Source organism: Dipodomys spectabilis, unplaced genomic scaffold (genome assembly GCF_019054845.1).
Source record: "Dipodomys spectabilis isolate Male_0828 unplaced genomic scaffold, ASM1905484v1 ptg000021l, whole genome shotgun sequence".
NCBI lineage: Eukaryota > Metazoa > Chordata > Mammalia > Rodentia > Heteromyidae > Dipodomys > Dipodomys spectabilis.
The window spans coordinates 8,555,315-8,573,682 of record NW_024870698.1 but is presented as its reverse complement, the minus strand read 5'-3'; the positions used below and the strand labels follow the sequence as shown (position 1 = coordinate 8,573,682).

At 44.7% G+C, this 18,368-nt stretch overlaps 1 protein-coding gene across 2 annotated transcripts in view; it reads left to right on the top strand.

The window, feature by feature from the left end:
* The window catches only part of Sel1l3 (SEL1L family member 3), a 113,805-nt gene that overhangs the window by 30,689 nt on the left and 64,748 nt on the right, over nt 1–18,368 (top strand). For both annotated transcript variants that reach the window (XM_042674814.1, XM_042674815.1), the window contains exons 7-9: nt 8,195–8,327; nt 10,778–10,910; nt 13,203–13,334. In XM_042674814.1, coding sequence (XP_042530748.1) covers nt 8,195–8,327; nt 10,778–10,910; nt 13,203–13,334 — 398 coding nt within the window. The remainder of the gene's footprint in view (nt 1–8,194; nt 8,328–10,777; nt 10,911–13,202; nt 13,335–18,368) is intronic.

The following is an 18,368-nucleotide window of genomic DNA, read 5'->3' as shown; positions in this document are numbered from 1 at the left end:
AGCTAGAATGACAAGTGCACCTGTACCCAGCTATTGGTTGAGAAGAGATCTCATATATATTCTTGGACTAGTTTCAAACCATGATCCTCCTGATCTTAGACTCCTAAATTGTTAGTATTACAGCATGAGCCACTGATACTTAGCTAATGAGTGTGAACTGTTTCATTTTTGTTTGTTTGTTTTGTCTTTTTTCATCTTGGCCTAGTCAAGGGCTAAGGGATCTTCACACTTTAGCCTTCAAAACTAATATTATTCTATACACCTAATTCAGCTTTTCCATGCATAGACTATTCCCTGCCCTTTAGCTAGGCTTTGTTCCTTTTTTTTTTATTTCTTTCACTAGGCATAAACTCACCCTACTTTTCCTGCAACCTTTTTTTTTTATTTCTAAGCAATAGAAACTAGTTCTCTCTCCAGCTCTCATTGTAAATTCTTCCTTTCAAGGCACTTCATAATTCATTTTCTTTGAAAATTATCTTCTACAAAGGATTCAGCAAAATATAAATCAAAGTATTAATGTTGCTTATTGAGAATGGTTGGTAACTTTGGCTTGGTGTAAAACATAAAAGCAGACAGCCTCCATATTTATGATCATAATCTAGATTTGAAATGTGTGCAACTATTGATATTAGAGTAACTTTTCATCCTTGTAGAACTGTTCTCTCCAAGATTACTGCAACAGAGAACTGGATTCCTTGCCTTTGCTTCATAATTTTTTTTTAGTTTGCTCTCTACGTGTTTGTAATGGGGGTTTTTACAGAGTTAGAACCACAAGAACACCTTCATTAGTAATTTGCAATTCCCAGGGTGACACTGGTAGCTCACACCTGTAATCCTAGTTACTCAAGAGGCTGAGCTGTGAGGCTGATGGATCAAAGCCAGCCCAAATAGGGACATCCATGAGACTCTTATCTCCAATAAACTACCCCAAAAAAGCCAGCAGTGGAACTCTGGCTCAAGTGGTAGAGTGCTAGCCTTGAGAAAAAGAAGCTCAGAGATAACTCCTAAGACCAGCACAAAAACAAAACAAAACAAAAAAGATAGCAGTTAGCACCCAGGGCTTTAGTTCAAGCTCCAGAATCAGCACAAAAAGAAATTAATAATAATGAAAACAAAAAAAACCCAGAAATGTGCAATGTCCCACTATAGTTAGGTAATATATATATATATAAAACACTAAATGTTCGTAAGTGTAAAGATCAGAAATAAAAATTACCAGATTTTAAATATATGACTTAAAAAAATGTCTGGACCTGGGAATGTGGCTTAGTGGTAGAGTGCTTGCCTAGCATGCATGAAGCTCGGGGTTTGATTCCTCAGTACCACATAAACTGAAAATGCTGGAAGTGGCACTGTGGCTCAAGTGGTAGAGTGCTATCTTTGAGCAAAAGAAGTTCAGGGACAGTGCCCAGGCCCTGAGTTCAAGCCCCAGGACTGGCAAAAACAAAAATAAAAACAAAAACAAAACGTCGAGCCAGCTTGGAACTTCATATGGGGAAGAGGTTTTTTGGCTTGCTTTCATTCAGAGATGCCTTTTGTGCAGGATCGAAGTATGAAGTCTCATCCAACCCAACTTCTGTCAGATTCTTAAAGAATCTTAAATTCTTAAAGGCACAGGAGGGCAGAGGTAGGAATAGAGGAACATCTCTCTCTCTCTTTCTATGTGTCTCTCTGTCTCTGTCTCTCACTCTCTCTCCCTCCCCCTCTCTCTTCTTTAAGCCATTCTTTTTTACATTTAAGTCAAACTGATTTCTTTTGGACTCTGGACACTTAGAACAATTCTTATTTTCCTGGCTGGATTAGAGGATTAGAGGTTTATAGGCAGGCTAAAGAAGCGTTGTCACTTAGCCTGAAAGGAGAAGGTCAGAGAACAACTTGATCACTCCAGTGAAGCATAGAAGAGGGGCCAGGCCAGAGCAAATGCCTTATACTGCTCCAAGGTCAGCAAAGACGTTCAGCAGACAGCCGCTTTTAGTTGTGTAGCGGGCTCTGAGTCTTCGGTGACAAACTCAAGACTGCAGAGGCTAGAGACTTCTCACTGGAAAAACAAGATCTTCGGCTCCTTTGGAAATCCCTCCTAGAGCCATATTCTGTGAAACTCTAGGAACTGAGGGTTTTTATTTTAGGATGTGAAGTCTAAAATAGTAGCTTCTCCCCTTCCCCTGCCACCCACTCCAACCTAAGGATGTGTTTGACAACTGATCAAATATCACTGGCTCCTTTCTATTTCTCATGTAAGGGCCTCGTCGCCTCTGAAATTCCAGAAGCCTGGAGGCCGATGTGAGTGAGTGAGGGGGACAGGATGGTGACAGGATGGGGATCGGGTGAGGTGACTGACAGGCATGCCTTCCACATAGCATTTTGGGGAGTACCAGAAAGCTCAAAACTGGGGCATCCGGAAGCCAAATGTCTTCAGGAACCGAACCTTATCTTCCTATTTCTAGAGGCCACAGGTTCAAAATCATGGTTCTGCAGGCCTGTTCTCTCTCTAAAGGTGTTAGGAGAGGATTGGTTCCTGGCCTCTCTTCTGGCTCCATGGAGCAGTGTAACTGCATCGTCCATCTGGGATCTTCCTGTGCATGTGTCTATATCCTGATGTCCTTTCTGATAAGAATATTTGTCATATGGAGATCATCTGACTCCAACATGACCTTAACTTACTGCATTTGCAATGATTGTACTAGCAACTGAGGTCATAGTCTAATTCACAGGACTTCAGACTTCAGCATATGGCAGGCGGGTGCGGGGAGGGCAATTCCACTCAATACCAATCATGATAGCACAACATTTGAATACAATTTTACCAAGAAAATGGGTGTAAAGACTCGGTGACAAGTAAAATATTAAACTTTGAAGTAAAGATGGGATTAAGATGACTATTTAAGAAACCAGGTCTGATTGGGGAGAGGTGATATCTCTTTAGCATCTCAGTGAAATCTTCAAAGGTGATGCAGGCAATAGGGGGCCCAAGTATACTTTATCACCGCCTCAGAGGCCCTGCCTGCACTTCTGCGGCCCCCCCCCCCCAACAGCAGAAGATCTAGAGTCCTGCTAGTCCCACCAGAGTAAAGATCTGTCCTGGGGCTCCTAGGTTTAGAGACCGGGACTCAGCTTTGCCAGAGCCCCATTTTCATAGTGAGCCAAGCCAGTGAAGTGAACATCAAATAGTTCAGGCTTTCTGGTCAGAGATGTTCTCAAGAAAGTGTTACATGCTCCATTTGTTCTTGCAATGTAAACATGATGTTGGCTCTGCCCTACAAAGGTGGTGTTAGAAGACCATGAAAGAAAGTGCTCAGGAAAAGGGCTGTCAGTAACACTCAATGACAGGAACAACATCCATCTATCTATCCATCCATCCATCCATCCAACATCCACCATCTACCCATCATTTGCCATCCATTTATCATCCCTCTACCTTCTATCCATCTATCCATTTTCCATCCTTCCATTCTCCATCTATCCATTATCTACGATCCGTCTATCATCCATCCACCCATTCATCCATTCATTCATCCATTCATTCACTCACCCATCTATCTATCCATCCATTTATCATCCACCCACACATCCATCTATTCACCCCCTTACCTATCCATCCATCCATCCATCCATTTATAATTCTTCGGTCCATCATCCACCCACTCATTCAACATATATTTGTTGCATATACATCATGTATCAGACACAGTGCTTGATTCTGAGAATAACATAATAAACAAAAAGAATACAGTTCCTGCCTTCAGGGAGCTAAGAAACCTAATAGGGGAACAAAGATAATACAAAATTCACAAATCAATTAAAATTTTAAGTTGGAAAAATTGCTGAGAAGAAAACAAACAGGGTAGCTTGGGAGAATCTCTAGTAGGTCAAACTTTTGACCAAGTCCTGAGGAAGTGGCACTGTGAGCTATAGTTACATCAGCGGTGGAGGGCAGCTATTTTGAGGCTCAGAGTTTTCCACCAGATCCGACTCTTTCTTTTTTTAATTTTTTATAGTTATTATAAAAGTAACGTACAGAGGGGTTACAGTTATAAAAGTAAAGAGTATGTTTCTCTTTGGACAATATCACCCCGCTTGCACCCTCCCAGTTTTTCCCTCCCATCCCCACTCACACAGATCTGTTTCTTGATTCTGAGTGGGGCCTGCCTGACAATGTCTGTGAATCTTTTGGACCCCTGGTGCTGGGCGGTAATAAAGCAGGGCACTCTGTGTCCAGATAAGAGGAAAAATAGTTTGCTGGTATAGCTGAGATTTTCAAAAGAGACCAGTTTGGGCTTTGAAAGAATGTTGCTTAGCTTTTATGTCAACAAAATTGATGACCATCTAACAATGCACAGTACAAGGGATTCTCTTGTAATCTTTGTATAGACACAGAGGAATTTCAGAAGACTAAGTGGGAACATCAACCTAGAGCTGGAGGACACCATCAGACAGATCTCCTGATGGCTGATAATAATGACAACTTAAAAAGTATAGTCCAGTGCCATTGGGACCAAGTAATTTCTTGTTGGTTGAAAAACATTAGTTTTTCAGGTGGCGCTGGCTCACGCCTATAATCCTAGCTACTCAGGAGGCTGAGGTCTGAGGATCAAGGTTCAAGGCCAGCCCAGGCAGGAAAGTCTGTGAGACTGATCTCCAATTAACTACCAGAAAACCAGAAGTAGTGCTGTGGTTCAAATGGTAGAGCACTCACCTTGAGCTGAAGAGCTCAGGGACAGCGCCAGACCCAGAGTTCAAGCCCCATGACCAAAAAAAAAAAAAAAAAAGTTTGATTTCAGAGTACTTGGGATTTGGATATTCTGAATAGAGTTGCTCAGCCATTAGAACCTATTCAAATACTCCCAACCCCCCCAAAATATCTCCACAATCTAGAAGACTTTTGATTCTAAATATTTTATCCATTTCAACCTGTCATTAATTTAGCCTCAATAACCAAATACGCAAGTGTTATTACTGGTTCCTGGGGCTTGAATTCAGGGCTTGGGTGCGCTCTGTGTGTGTGTGTTTGTGTGTGTGTGTGTGTGACTTAGGACTTGAACTCAGGGCCTGGCCTCTGACCCTGAACTTCTTTTGCTCAAGGCTAGCACCCTACCCCTTGAACCACACCTCCACTTCTGACTTTTTTGGTAGTTAATTGGAAATAAGAGATTCACAGACTTTCCTGCCTAGGCTAGCTTTGAACCATGATCCTCAGAACTCAGCCTCCTAAGTAGCTAGAATTATAGATGGGAGCCACCAGCACCCAGCTACTATTTCCATTCTTAAAGTGGGGAGATGAAGTCACCAGAGGTGCAGCCAGTATCTGGATCATATCATGTCCTAGGCTGCAGAGCAGAGGAGATGGGACCTTGGTAACCCACTAGGTTGGTTAAATGGAAGCCATTTCTGCTTCTACTGCAAAAACCTTGTATCCAGTGCCAGGACCTGTCTCCCGAGAGTTGGTAGAATAGAATGTTTGAGTCTTTTCAAGGTCTTGGAAAAGAGAGTCAGTTTTGTTCAGACTTAATAAGTCTGTCTTCCCTCCTGAGAGGCTGGAGGGGGAAGAGGGAGGAGTGTAAAAAAAAAAAAAAAAAAGGAAGACACTTCTTCTAGTGTTCAAGGCTGAGATTCTAAAAGGATAAATACCTCCAAGAGAAGTCCTTCCTTTCCTTTGAGTTGTGTTAGTGTACACTACTGTGTAGGAGGTGCAGACTTTTCACTTTCCCTTACCTGCCTCCTCTCCAGCCTGGTGCGCCTGTGAGAGCCGGGACTGTGGTCTTTGCTCAGAGGCAGTCAGTCCCTCCCCTGTCCTGGAATGACCCTGGTTGTCTGACGTCCCGCATCCAACTGTGTGTTTATCTTGCTGTCACCCTGGCCCTTTGCCTCCTCCACTCCCCCAGCTCCTGGTGGCCTGCCTAGCATTTTCTTCTCTCTCCTTGTGCTCCCATCTGCCCTCAGAGCTTCTTGGCTCTTTCTCCTTTGCCTAGTTTCTCACCTGGCACCTGTCCTGGGCCTCGTCCATCCCTGCTGCTCACATATGTTCTGGTACTACCATGGCCATCCATCCTATTTTAATTTTTGAAACAGCTAATAAGTGCACATGGTTTCAAAGAGGAAAAAGGAAGTTGTAATAATCACAGAAAAACAATTAAATGTGTTTCTTTCCTTTTCAACTCTGCTCCCCATTTGCCTAGCTGCGTTATTCTCTATCCTATGGGGAAATACTGTTATCATTTTCTTTTGTTTTTGTTTTTTTTTGGGGGGTCCGGTCGTGGGGCCTGAACTCTGGGCCTGGGCGCTGTCCCTCAGCTCTTCAGCTCAAGGCTAGCGCTCTACCACTTGAGCCACAGCACCATTTCTGGCTTTTTTCTTTTTGCTTATGTGGTGCTGAGGAATCGAACCCAGAGCCTCAGGTATGCAAGGCAAGCGCTCTACCACTGAGCCACCTTCCCAGCCCCTGTTATTATTTTCTTATATAAACTTCTAGAGTTTATACAGGGAAAAAAATCATACATTTCTTTTTTAGATGGATACTATAATCTGTTCTGCCCCTTTATTTTTACTGTACTATTTTATTCCATTTGCTCTGCTGAGCTTTGAACTCAGGACCTTGTCCTCAGTAGGCAGGTCTACCACTTGAGTAATCCCCCCCATCCCCTCCCAGCCCTTTTTTGATTCTTCAGATAGGTCTTTTTTTTTTTTTTTACTTGTCTTGAATCATAATTCTCCTACCTATTCCTCCTGAGTAACTAAGACCACAGGCAAGGGCCACTTTGGCTTATTGATTTAGATGGGGTATTTGCTAACTTTGTGCCTACACTAGATTGTTTTGGTAGATAATCCCAACTCAACTCCTGAGTAACTGGGATTACAAATGTAAGCCACTACTCCTGTCCTTGCATGTTTATTTCTTATTGGACAGTATGTTTTGCAGATCTTTCCAGTTCTTTCTGACCCTTTCTTAAGCTGCATAATAAACAGCCCACATTGTGGGCTTTGTGAAGGAATGGATGTACCAGCTCTTACCTCTAGACACCTGGAGTTTTCCAATCTTTGGTGAATGTAAACAACACATCAAGGAACGTGTCAGGCATTTCACATAGAACATCTATTTTCCACATCCTTCCTCTTGCTTCCAGGGCCCTGGACAACCATCGCGTCCCCTGTGGTGGCCACTGTGTATACCAGCCAACCTCACAGGCTGAATATTGATTCTGAAAATGGATCAATCAATGAAACTGATAGAATTGTTTGTGATTGTTAGTTTTAACTGAAATTATTTTACTCTACAAGAAACAAAAACTCATTGAACAAATAGAGAAAGTGAATGCAGAGAGCTTAAAACGCAGACTATTGATAAGGACTGCTGAGGAGCAGGCCACAGTGAAGTCAGTGGGCTTGATCATAGATCTTGACCTGTGTGTAAAAATGTCACAAGTCGGGGCTGGGAAGTTGGCTCAGTGGTAGAGCGCTTGCCTTGTATGCCTGAGGCCCTGGGTTCGATTCCTCAGCACCACATAAGCAAAAAGAAAAAAGCCGGAAGTGGCACTGTGGCTCAAGTGGTAGAGCGCTAGCCCTGAGCTGAAGAGCTGAGGGACAGCGCCCAGGCCCAGAGTTCAGGCCCCACGACCGGACCCAAAAAAAAAAATGTCACAAGTCTTTCTCCTCAGAAAACTAATGTATCCTTCTCCTCCTCCTCCTCCTCCTCCTCCTCCTGATTCTAGGGCTTGAACCCAGAGCATTGTCCCTGAGCTTTCTTTGCTCAAGGCTAGCTCTCTATCACTTGAGCTACAGCTCCACTTCTGGCTTTTTTGGTGTTTAATTGGATATGAGAGTCTCATAGACTTTCCTTTCTGACTGGCTTTGAAATTCAGTCCTCAGATCTCAGCCTCCTGAGTAGCTAGGATTACAGGTGTGAGTCACTAGCACCCAGCTGCTAATATTTTTTTCTTTTTTCACTTAAGGCTGGAGCTCTCCACTTGAGCCACAGCTCTACTTCCAACTTTTGGTGTAATTGGAGATAAGAGTCTCACAGATTTTCTTCCCTGGGCTGACTTTGAACTATGATCCTCAGATATCAGCTCCTAAACAGCTAGGATGATAGATGTGAGCCATAGGCTGAAAAGTATGTTTTAAAATAATCTGATTACAGTTCAGTTCAGTGATCCTGTGTGTGTGTGTGTGTGTGTGTGTGTGTGTGTGTGTGTTTCTCTAGCTTCCGGGAGGATTTCCATTACAATGACACAGCTGGATACTTCATTATTGGCGGGAGCAGGTATGTGGCTGGTATCCAAGGTTTTTTTGGACCTCTGAAGTACTATCGCCTTCGAAGTCTCCAGCCTGATCAGGTGAGATGGGGGGGGGGGGGCACCAAGAAGAAAATTATGGGATGCATTGGTGATGGGTGGGCCACTAACAGGCAAGGAACCCACTGTAAACAAAAGATTTACCCAAGCGGATCAGCCCCCTGAGCCACGGGCTCAGTCATCAAACGTAATTAATACCGAGGTCTTTCCCCCAGCCAATACAATAATAGATTTCTGTGCACATTTGCTTCATTTAGTACTCATAAAATGGAACCCATTTACTTGCTCTGTTTTAATAACTACTAGCTTAATTATAGAGTAGATTTTTATCAGGCCGTTGCCTATCTAGTGATTAAGCTAATGAAAGGAGAGAATCTTAGTTATTTGGTAAAGCTTCTTTTATACGCTATTATTTAAAGTATCACAAGAGGAGATAGATACTCCAGCGAATTAAAATCTTGATGGTGTCTCCTGCTCTCTGCAGAAGCTGGGATTTGGGCTCCTGCTGTGGTGGGCTGGCTGCAGAGGCCTGAACTGCTGAGGACTAAGTACGGCCCACCCCTTCCGGAGCCCTGAGGAGCTCCCACCCATGAAGGGACCTTGTAGCTGCTGGTGGCTCCAGCCAGCTGGGGGACAGAGGAGGGGGCTCTCTAGCATAAAACTTCAGGGGAGTCTGTTTTGTCAGCAGTATTAGGGAGATCAGAATCCCCACATACTCTCTGGAAGTTTCATTCTCATGTTCCTGACCTGCAGGGTTTATTCTGGAGAATGCAGAAAGCACTAGGCAAAGTCATAATTAGAACAAATGGGAAGTCCTTCTGCCTATAGAGACATCGTAAAAATTCTAGGAGGTGGAAAGAGGAAATTCATTTGGTTGTGCAGTAAACACTGAATACCTACTGCACATCAGACTCTGGGCTAGATACTGAGCTAGATTGGAATGGTGCTTTAAATATTTTTTGAAGACAGTCTATTTAATAGCATCAGCAAACATATGCACACATATATTTATACAAAATGGACCCAAAAGTTTTTACTAAGAAGACATACTCTTGCTATGTACATACAATGTACTGTGGTATTTTGTATTCTCCACTCAGAGAAAACACATTCAGGAATCTGAGATCTGGAAGATCAGTTTAATGCCAGCCTAGTCAGAAAAGTCTGCTTGCTAGAGGCCACCTCTAAAATAATTAGCAAAATGCCAGGCTGAAGGTGTGGCTCAAGTGGTAGAGTACCAGCCAGCAAGCAAGAGAAGCAAGCAGTAGGCCCTGAGTTCAAACCCCAGTTTAAAACAACAACAGCAATGACAAAGGAAAGAAAAAATTGGGGCTGGGAATGTGACTTAGAGGTAGAGTGCTTGCCTAGCATATATGAAGCCCTGAGTTCCATTCCTCAGTAGCACATAAACAGAAAAAGCCAGAAATAGTGCAATGGCTAACGTGGTAGAGTGCTAGCCTTGAACAAAAGAAGCTCAGGGAAAGTGTCCAGCCCTGAGTTCAGGCCTCAGGACTGGCAAAAAAAAATGGGCTGGGGTATGGCTCAAATGGTAGCAATTTTATGGGGATAGAGTATGTGTGCACCCAACCTGGGCTTGAACTCAGGGTCTGAGCACTGTCCCTGCTCAAGACCAGCCTTCTTATCACTTGAGCCACAACTCTTACTTCTGTTTTTTTTTTTTGGTGATTAATTGGAGATAAGAGCCAGGACTTTCCTACCCATATTGGCTTTGAACCTTAATCCTCAGGTCTCAGCTTCCTAAGTAGTTAAGATTGCAGGCTTGAGCCACCAACACCTTACAATCAAATGGCATAGTTCTGAAACCATGAGTTCAAAGCTCATTTCATGAGCTCCTGTTGGGCCCAAAGATGCATTTGGAAACTCAGAGTTAAGACAGATCCCCTGTTCCTGAGGTGCTCCCTTTCTGGGCCTGCAATGGATAGGCCACAAAAGAACACATGACAGGTTTTAAATCTCACATAAGCATGTGTTTGAGCATTTGAAGATGCATGTGTGCACCCGCAGGCCAGAAGGGGTACTGTAGGGAAATGTGTCCAGAAGTAGCGTCCTAACTATGGCTTTATCTAGTGACTCCTGATTGTGCTTTTACTGGGCTTTTGATGGTTGAGTAGGAGCTTGTCAAGCAGAAAGAAGTGGGAGGCAGCAGGCGCAGCCTGGTCAGAATTGGCATCACTGTGTGAGAAGGAAGACCAAGTTAGATCCAATTGTCTAGGGACCACCTATAGCAGGATCAAAGAAAAAGATAGAGGCCTGGTCTCTGGGAAATCCTGACAAAGGAGGGAGATGTCACAAGAAGCCAGAGGTGTCCTTGAACCCAAGTAATAACCTTGATTTACACACTGAGAGAAGATGATAGGTGTTCAGACAAGATCCGTGGTGGTATCTCAGGAGAATGAAGTAGATAGGTTGTATCCTTCTAGATTAGTCAGTGGGATCTGATGATTTCTGTTCATCCTATCTTCCTTTTGTAGATCCATAATCCCTTCCTCCAGAAGCAGCTAGCTGAACAAGTCAAGTTGTATTATGAACGATGTGCTGAGGTGCAAGAAATAATATCTGTGTATACTTCAACAGCACAGGTGGGGCGAGAGAGGCAAGAAGCATGTAAGTATGGAGCTCTAGGAGGGCCATGTTTAAACACAGTGCATCTGTAGTAACATGATTAGCTTTCTCCTAATGGACTAAAATAGAACACGTATGGCTTGGCTCAGATACCAGTAGGGACGAGTGTGACCTCAAGCCCTCTACAGATGGATGCAAATGAAAATGAACATTCCACCTGGATTCAAAACACACAAAAAAACAAAAGCCTACCAACAACAGCCAAGAATAACCAAGATTTGTCTCATCGCTTCTGCCAAACCTGATCTTGTTTCAGAATACAAATGCAAAGGGGTGTTTTGAGCTTTGCATGGTATTATTTCCATCCAGAAGGCTAGTTTCAGAAAATAAAAACAAAAAATGAATTGGAAAATAAATTAATCATTAGAAGCGTTTCCCCATCCGCTCGCCTTTGTCTTGGGTCATTAGTATCTAAAGATGAGCTTTCAAAAATAGTGAACAATGGCTTTGTTGTGTGGAGCTCTGATTTATTTCTTTTAAATCTGACTCCTGGAAGACATTAGTAAATTTCAGGAGAAAGAATGAATCTCATACAGATTAGACTCTTTTCACCAACCTCTTTCATTTAGGAGTGTTAATCAGTTACAAAATTCCTTCCTGTCTTGTCTCCCAGGGTCCCAACTTCAATTGAAAACTTATAAATTTCTCTGTGCTATAAATCTTGTTTGATATGTGGCACCAGAGTTAGCTATATATGGCTTGTCCAGATGGGAAATTCCTGTGGAGTCTTCGCCACCGGAGAAGCTGACCATGGTGGTTCATGCCTGTAATCCTACTTATTCAGGAGGCTGAGACCTGAGGATCAAGGTTCAAAGCCAGCCCAGGATATAAAGTTTAAGAGACTCTTAGCTCCAGTGAACCAGCAAAAAAAGCTGGAAGTGGAACTGTGGCTCAAGTGCTAGTCTTGAGCAAAAAAAGCTAAGGGATAGTGTCTAGGTCCTGAGTTCAAGTGTGCAAGTGCGCGCACGTGTGCACACACACACACACACACACATACACACACAGCAAATAAGTTCTGCTGGCATATGTAATCATATCTGAAGTGGAACTTTCCATTCCAGGCTATGGGAGGGATGAGTGTGTCCTGATCATGTCCCAGTCTACAAGGTAGCACCCCTGCAGTTACTTCTAGTTGAGAATAGACTGTCCTGAAATCCTGGCTACTAGGGAGGTAGAGATAGGGAAGATGGAGCTTCAAGGCCTCAGGGCCCAAGTAAAAAGTTAGCAATATCCCATCTTAACTCCCAAGTTGGTTATGGTAGTACATGCCTATTATCCAAGGAATACAAGAAGCAGAGATAGGAGGATCAAAGTCCAAAGCTAGCTCTGGGGGCTGGGACTGTAGTTTAATGGTAGAGTGCTTGCCTAGCATGCACAAAACCCTCAGTTTGATTCCTCAGTACCACATAAATAGAAGTGGTGCTGTGGATCAAGTGGTAGAGTACTAGCTTTGAGTAAAAGAAGCTCAGGGATGGTGCCCAGGCCCAGAGGTCAAGCTCCAGGACTTGCAAAAAAAACCCCAAAAAACAAAAAATAAAAATAAAGCTAGCTCTGGAGAAAAGTAAGAGACCCTTTCCAAAAAAAAAAAAAAACCCAAAACCCACTAAAGCCAAAACAGGTGAGCCTGGCTTCAGCGGTAGAGTGGTAGAGGGAAGCCTGGAGTTTAAACTCTAGTGCCACCCAAACCAAACAAAGCAGAATAGAATGTCCTGGCAGGTCAGCTTCTGTGCTCACTGCTGAGGCACCCAGAAACTATGACACTGTCAGAAATGGGGAAAACTCTGATTTCGGTGACTAATGCCACATCAGAGTTCTCCCCATCAAGTCCAGCCTTGAGTGCTGCTATGCTGGGGGGCATCAGGGAGATTTTCCTAATGTCTCTGACCCGCTGTTCTGGGGCGGGGGTGTCCTTGGGCTTGGCTCTTCAACCCACATGACAACAGAGCAGCTGCTTAGATATCAGCTTCCCGGGGACCGGTCCAAGGCCAGCTGCTTGTGCTGAAGAAGTAGTCAACAGCCATCAGCAATGTTGGCATGTTTTTGTGGCCTTGGCTTTGAACGCTGAGCTCAAGACAGTGACATCAAGATCCATTTCAAACCCCCCTAGACTTTCCTGCCCGTGATAGCTTTGACCCACAATCCTCAGATCTCAGCCTCCTGAGTAGATAGGATTACAGATGTGAGCCACTGACACCTGGCAGGAAAGGTACTTTGCTAGGGAAGAAGGCTCAGTATCTTCTACAGGTGTAACAGCTTATGCTTGTTACTGTGTAGGTGGCCTCCACAACTCCTACCTGGACCTGTGGCGCAGGTATGGGAGACCCTCGATGTGCACCACTTTCCCCTGGGAGAAGGAGCTGAGAGGCAAACACCCCGGCCTGTTCCAGGTGTTGCTGGAGATGGAAGGTAATTGCGCCTTGGGTTCCTTTGGATGCTGGTTAGAATGCTTTTCTGTTTTTCTGTTTTACTCACCCTCTTTTGGCGATTCAGGACTCTGTGTTATTTTTAATCCTAGTGCTCTAGATTAATTTCAATTTAAATTCTGCCCTTGTGTGCCCACAACTCTCAATATATCTAAGCACATATCCAATGCTAAACATAAAGACTTAAATTTAGGAATCGCTCAGGCAGTGCTTTATCTAAAGCCAAGGCCACAAATGGACCAGCTCACAGGCCGAGCTGATTTCTCAAATGCAGTTGATTTGCAAGATACCTTGCTGTGTATTTGAAATGAGCCTAAGGATCTGTTGTAGAAAACAAAATGTAACTTTCTAGCTCTACTTCAGATATCCAGAGATATATGTTCCTCCAGGCAGCAAGACTGGAGGTGAGGCTCGGGCCTAGATGTGCTGTGTGCATCCACTACCCTCTTCCCCGAGCCTTACCTCCCACTTCTTACCTTCAAGGATCTGTCTCTCTGGGCCCTTAGGTACTTCAACTGGAGACTGCTGATTGACTACCAGGAATTTGCATGCAACACAGGGCCAGCTTCTGGTTAGACCCATTGGGCCTAGTAATCAAGTGTGCACTAGAAGGCTGTGAGGGTTAGAAACACTGTGCCTGTCAGGAAGAGGAAGCTGGGATTGTAACAGCTGCCTCAGTAGTCAGGGGCTACATGTAGTATTCCTAGGCAGGGAGACAACACTTTGGGTCAAAGTGGCAGAAACTTAACTAAGAAGTACAGTAGCTAGGCACCACTGGTTCACATCTATAATCCTAGCTTCTCAGGAAGCTGAGATCTGAGGATTGCCAGTCGAAGCCAGACAAGGCAGAATAGTTAAGACTAACCAACAGAAAGCTGGAAGTGCATGTGTGGCTCAGGTGGTAGAATTCCAGCTCTGAGCAGAAAAGCTAAGTGAGAGCATGAGGACCTGAATTCAAGTACCAGTACCAGCAGGGGGAAAAGTAAATACTAGTATTCACTGACATGGGTCTGCTTTGTAAAAAGGGACTCTCTGCCCGGAGGAATTCATCCTGTAATGGAATATCCCATCTTTTATTCTCCCAATAGTTGCTTGAGTGGTTATTGGGTCCCTTGGCTGGGAGATACACCTAAGGACACAGAGTCCCCAGGGATGGATTTGAAAGCAAAGACAAATTGTAAGGCATTTTAATTAGAGTAGCAGAGTGGTCAGCTCTACCTGGAGTGCCAGAAGGCTTCCTGGAGGAGGTGACATTGGGACTGATTCTTGAAGGTGTTTGCCAGGTACGTGAGGCAGGTGTGGGAGGCAGAGGGATTCTCAAGGAGTTGCAGCATGAGGAGCTGAAAGCCCTGGAGAAGGAGGAATCCAGCTGCAACTCGAGCACAGTCTGAGGATCTGGGGCTGTCTGTGAGGTGTCAGGCAGGGAGAAAAGCATGATAATGGGTTTTTTTTTTTTTTTTTTGGTGGTGATAGGGTCAAGGTGAGGACTTAGGTTTAATGTTCAGAGTTAGGGTTAGGGTTTAAAGTTATGGTTATGGGTTTAGGATTAGGGTTTAGAGTTAGGGTTGGGGTTAGGGTTAGGGGTTAGGAGTTGGGGATTTAGGATTAGGGTGAGGGTTAGGAGTTGGGGATTTAGGACTAGGGTGAGGGTTAGGAGTGGAGCTGGAGGCAAGGGGTGCATTGACATGAACCCAGAAAGGCAAGCATGCAGGCAGATTGAAACAGACCTAAAAGACAGGAAAAGAGTCCCCAGAGGACCCATGACCGCTGGTCTATGGGTAAGAAGGGCAAGGCGCTGGCAAATGGTGTCAAGTCCTTGGACAACATGGCCTTCGGAGTAGGGTGCTGTGGCTCCAGTTTAAGCTAACACTCATTAACTATGTGCTCTTGGACAAGTGGTTTCTGTGAGCGTCTGTTTCCTCATCTATAGGCTGTCCTGGTGCTGGGTAGAGACCTGGCATGTGTGTGGACTGCTTGGGAGCTGTCATGGCAGTGTTTGGCCCCCAGGGAGTAGGGGTTCCCAACCTTGGGGCTATGACATTTTGGACAGGAGGATTTGTGTGTGTGTGTATGGGTATTTGTGTGTGTGTATGTGAGGGAGTTTGGGGTTGCTTCTGATACCTTTCTGGCCTCTACTCTGATACTCAATAGCTCCCCAACCCCCTCTCCTTCAAAAGCCTCTACAGGCACCAGGCCAAGTCACACTAGACTGAGAACCACTACTGTTGGGGGTACTGCCAGGATTACTGGATGGAAATAATTCTGGGTTTCCCTTCCCTCAGCCCCCCAGATGGTTCCAACAGGGAGGGGAGGGAGATGGTGTGCAGTGTTGCAGCCAGGACCACAGCCATCTAAAATTACTTTTATGCGATTTCTAATCATTGTTAAATATAGTGTCATTGGTGAGAAGAGGAGTGAATCATTTTTCACAATACATTCTTTTTAAAGAAAAATATTCCCAGGAAGAATATTTTTATGCTGTATATATATTTTTATAGCTCAAAGTTTTATTTATAAAAATACAGGACTATTTTATTCTCCACAGAGGCCTGGAAATGGGATCTAATTAAAAACTCAAATCATGAGCTCTGTAACCACAATAACTCCCAGGATCTTATCGTTAAAGAATAATGAGATCCCAGAGAGTTCCACTGACCACAATTTGGCTACTTAGATCCCCATAGATTGCCAGGGAGAGGGGCAAAGCCCAGATGTGTCACTGTTGGTGCTAGACCTGCCAGTCAGACGTTCCTGGGGACAAATTATAATAGCATCCTAGAGTATACCATGAGAGATGTACACAGCACATTTCCTGCTACCAGAGCACATAGCCACCTGCTTCCTGCACTAGGAAGAGAGGGAAGGGAAAGTGGACAGACAAGTCACTCTTCAGAACCATTCCCAAGGCTCCATTCTGCCTTCAGTGCCTGATTTTCTAAGTTAGAAAGGACTGGGGAGCCTCGTGCAAAGCAAGGGCCATTCTTCTCCACTCCCTCCCCCCAGTTCATCTCTGTACCTGGCACAGCGCCCTAGCCTAGAGCTGTAATAGCATCTTGTAGCTCTCTCAAGAGAGAGACCAGTGTCATGTACCATGTACCCAGCTTCCTAACAAGGTTGAGAAAAAGGCAGAAAATTAGATCTTATACATTGAGGCTAAAAGAAAAACACTAAGTTCACGTTGGAGCATCTTTTTGGTCTTTTACAAAGAGAATGGCAGTGAGATTGGCATGACTCTCCCTGCCCGTTCTCTCAGGGCTCTTCCTCCATCAGTGTCGAGCGGGGCCTCGCGTGCTGAGGACATGTTTCATTGATAGGAATTGTGTCTTGCTTCTGCTTTCTGCTGCTGTCCCGACCTGTTGATGAACAGACTTTATTAGAACATCCTCCTGGCATGTTCTCTAAGAGTCTGTGCCTCGCAGGCACAGCATAGTGATGTGAGAAGGGAGCTGATCTTGAGGAGTTGGAGCCTGATGGAGATCCTTAGGTCGTGGGGGGGATGACGCCTCAAAAATGGAGCCAGGCACTGGTGGCTCACGCCTGTAATCCTAGCTACCTAGGAGACTGAGATCTGAGGATCTCAGTTCAAAGGCAACCCCTGCAGGAAAGTCTAGGTGACCCTTATCTCCAATTAACCACCAGAAAACTGGAAGTGGCACTGTGACTCAAGTAGTAGAGTGCTCCCCTTGAGTGAAGAGCTCAGGGACAGTGCCCAGGCCCAGAGTTCAAGCCCTATGACCCCAAAAAGGTATGTGTGTGTGGGGGGGGCGGGTTTGGGTCATTCTCATGGCACCCTTGAGCCTTTGAGAGAGGGAGTTGTTTATTATATAGAGTAAGCCCAGCCTCTGGCTCACTCTCTGTTCAGTGATATGATTTCTCTCACATGTGCACCAAGTGCAAACATGAGACTTTCCCAAAAGCCAGGCACCAGGGCTGGGATAGAGCTCAGTGGCAAAGCACTTTCCCAGAAAGTGAAACATCCCGGCTTCGGTCCCCACTACCAAAAAAAGAAAGAAAAAAACAAATCATAAAAGTACAGTTAGGGGCTAGGAAGGTGGCTCAGTGGTAGAGCGCTTGCCTTTCATGCATGAGGCCCTGGGTTCGATTCCTCAGCACCACATAAGTAAAAAGAAAAAAGCTGGAAGTGGCGCTGTGGCTCAAGTGGTAGAGCGCTAGCCTTGAGCTAAAGAGCTGAGGGACAGCACATAGGCCCAGAGTTCAGGCCCCACGACCGGACCCAAAAAATAAAAAAAAATAGAAGTACAGTTAAAAAAGCCAGACATCATCCCTTGAACCCCCAGAACTATGAGCTAAAATAACCCTTTTCCTTATAAAGATAGCATGCCTTGGGCATGTCATTACAGTAACACAAAACAGACTAATACATTCATGGCATTGCATTTTCCATACCTGAAAAAAGCTAGGAAAACCAACTTGAGTGTCAGCATTTGATGCTTGGACTTCTTATCAAAGGAACAGAATAGGTGCAAAACGAAGGCAAGGCATTGAAGTGAAGCGCACATTCTCAAGTCATTCTCAACTGCCCACTCACTCATTCACTCCACACTGCGGGCTTAGATTGAGCCAGGAGGGAGCAAAGAATGAACCAAGGCTGAGTTTAAACAAGAGTTATTGGGAACCAACAGTAAGGAAACGCATCAACTCCCTTCATTCCCCCAAGGGAATTAATCTGTAGAATTGTCTTTCCTGCATTTAATAGATTAGATGGACAGAACCCATGCCTGGCATGTCTGGTGTTCTCTGAGGGAGTCCTCTTTGTTCTGGGTATTATCTCCTCATAGCCACAGTCAACACTCAGCTCCCAGGCTGCTACTTCTCCACGTTTCAGACTGGAGCGATTTCTCCCCACACTGTGATTTTAGATGGCTCATCTGCTCTCCATCTAAGCCAAGCCCACACTTCACAGGAGGGATGGCAGCCTTGCAGGGGTGGAGCGTGCCGGGCTGCAGCTTCATGTCAAGTAGGAGGTACTTGAAGAGCCAGGAGTCTCAGCATCCTG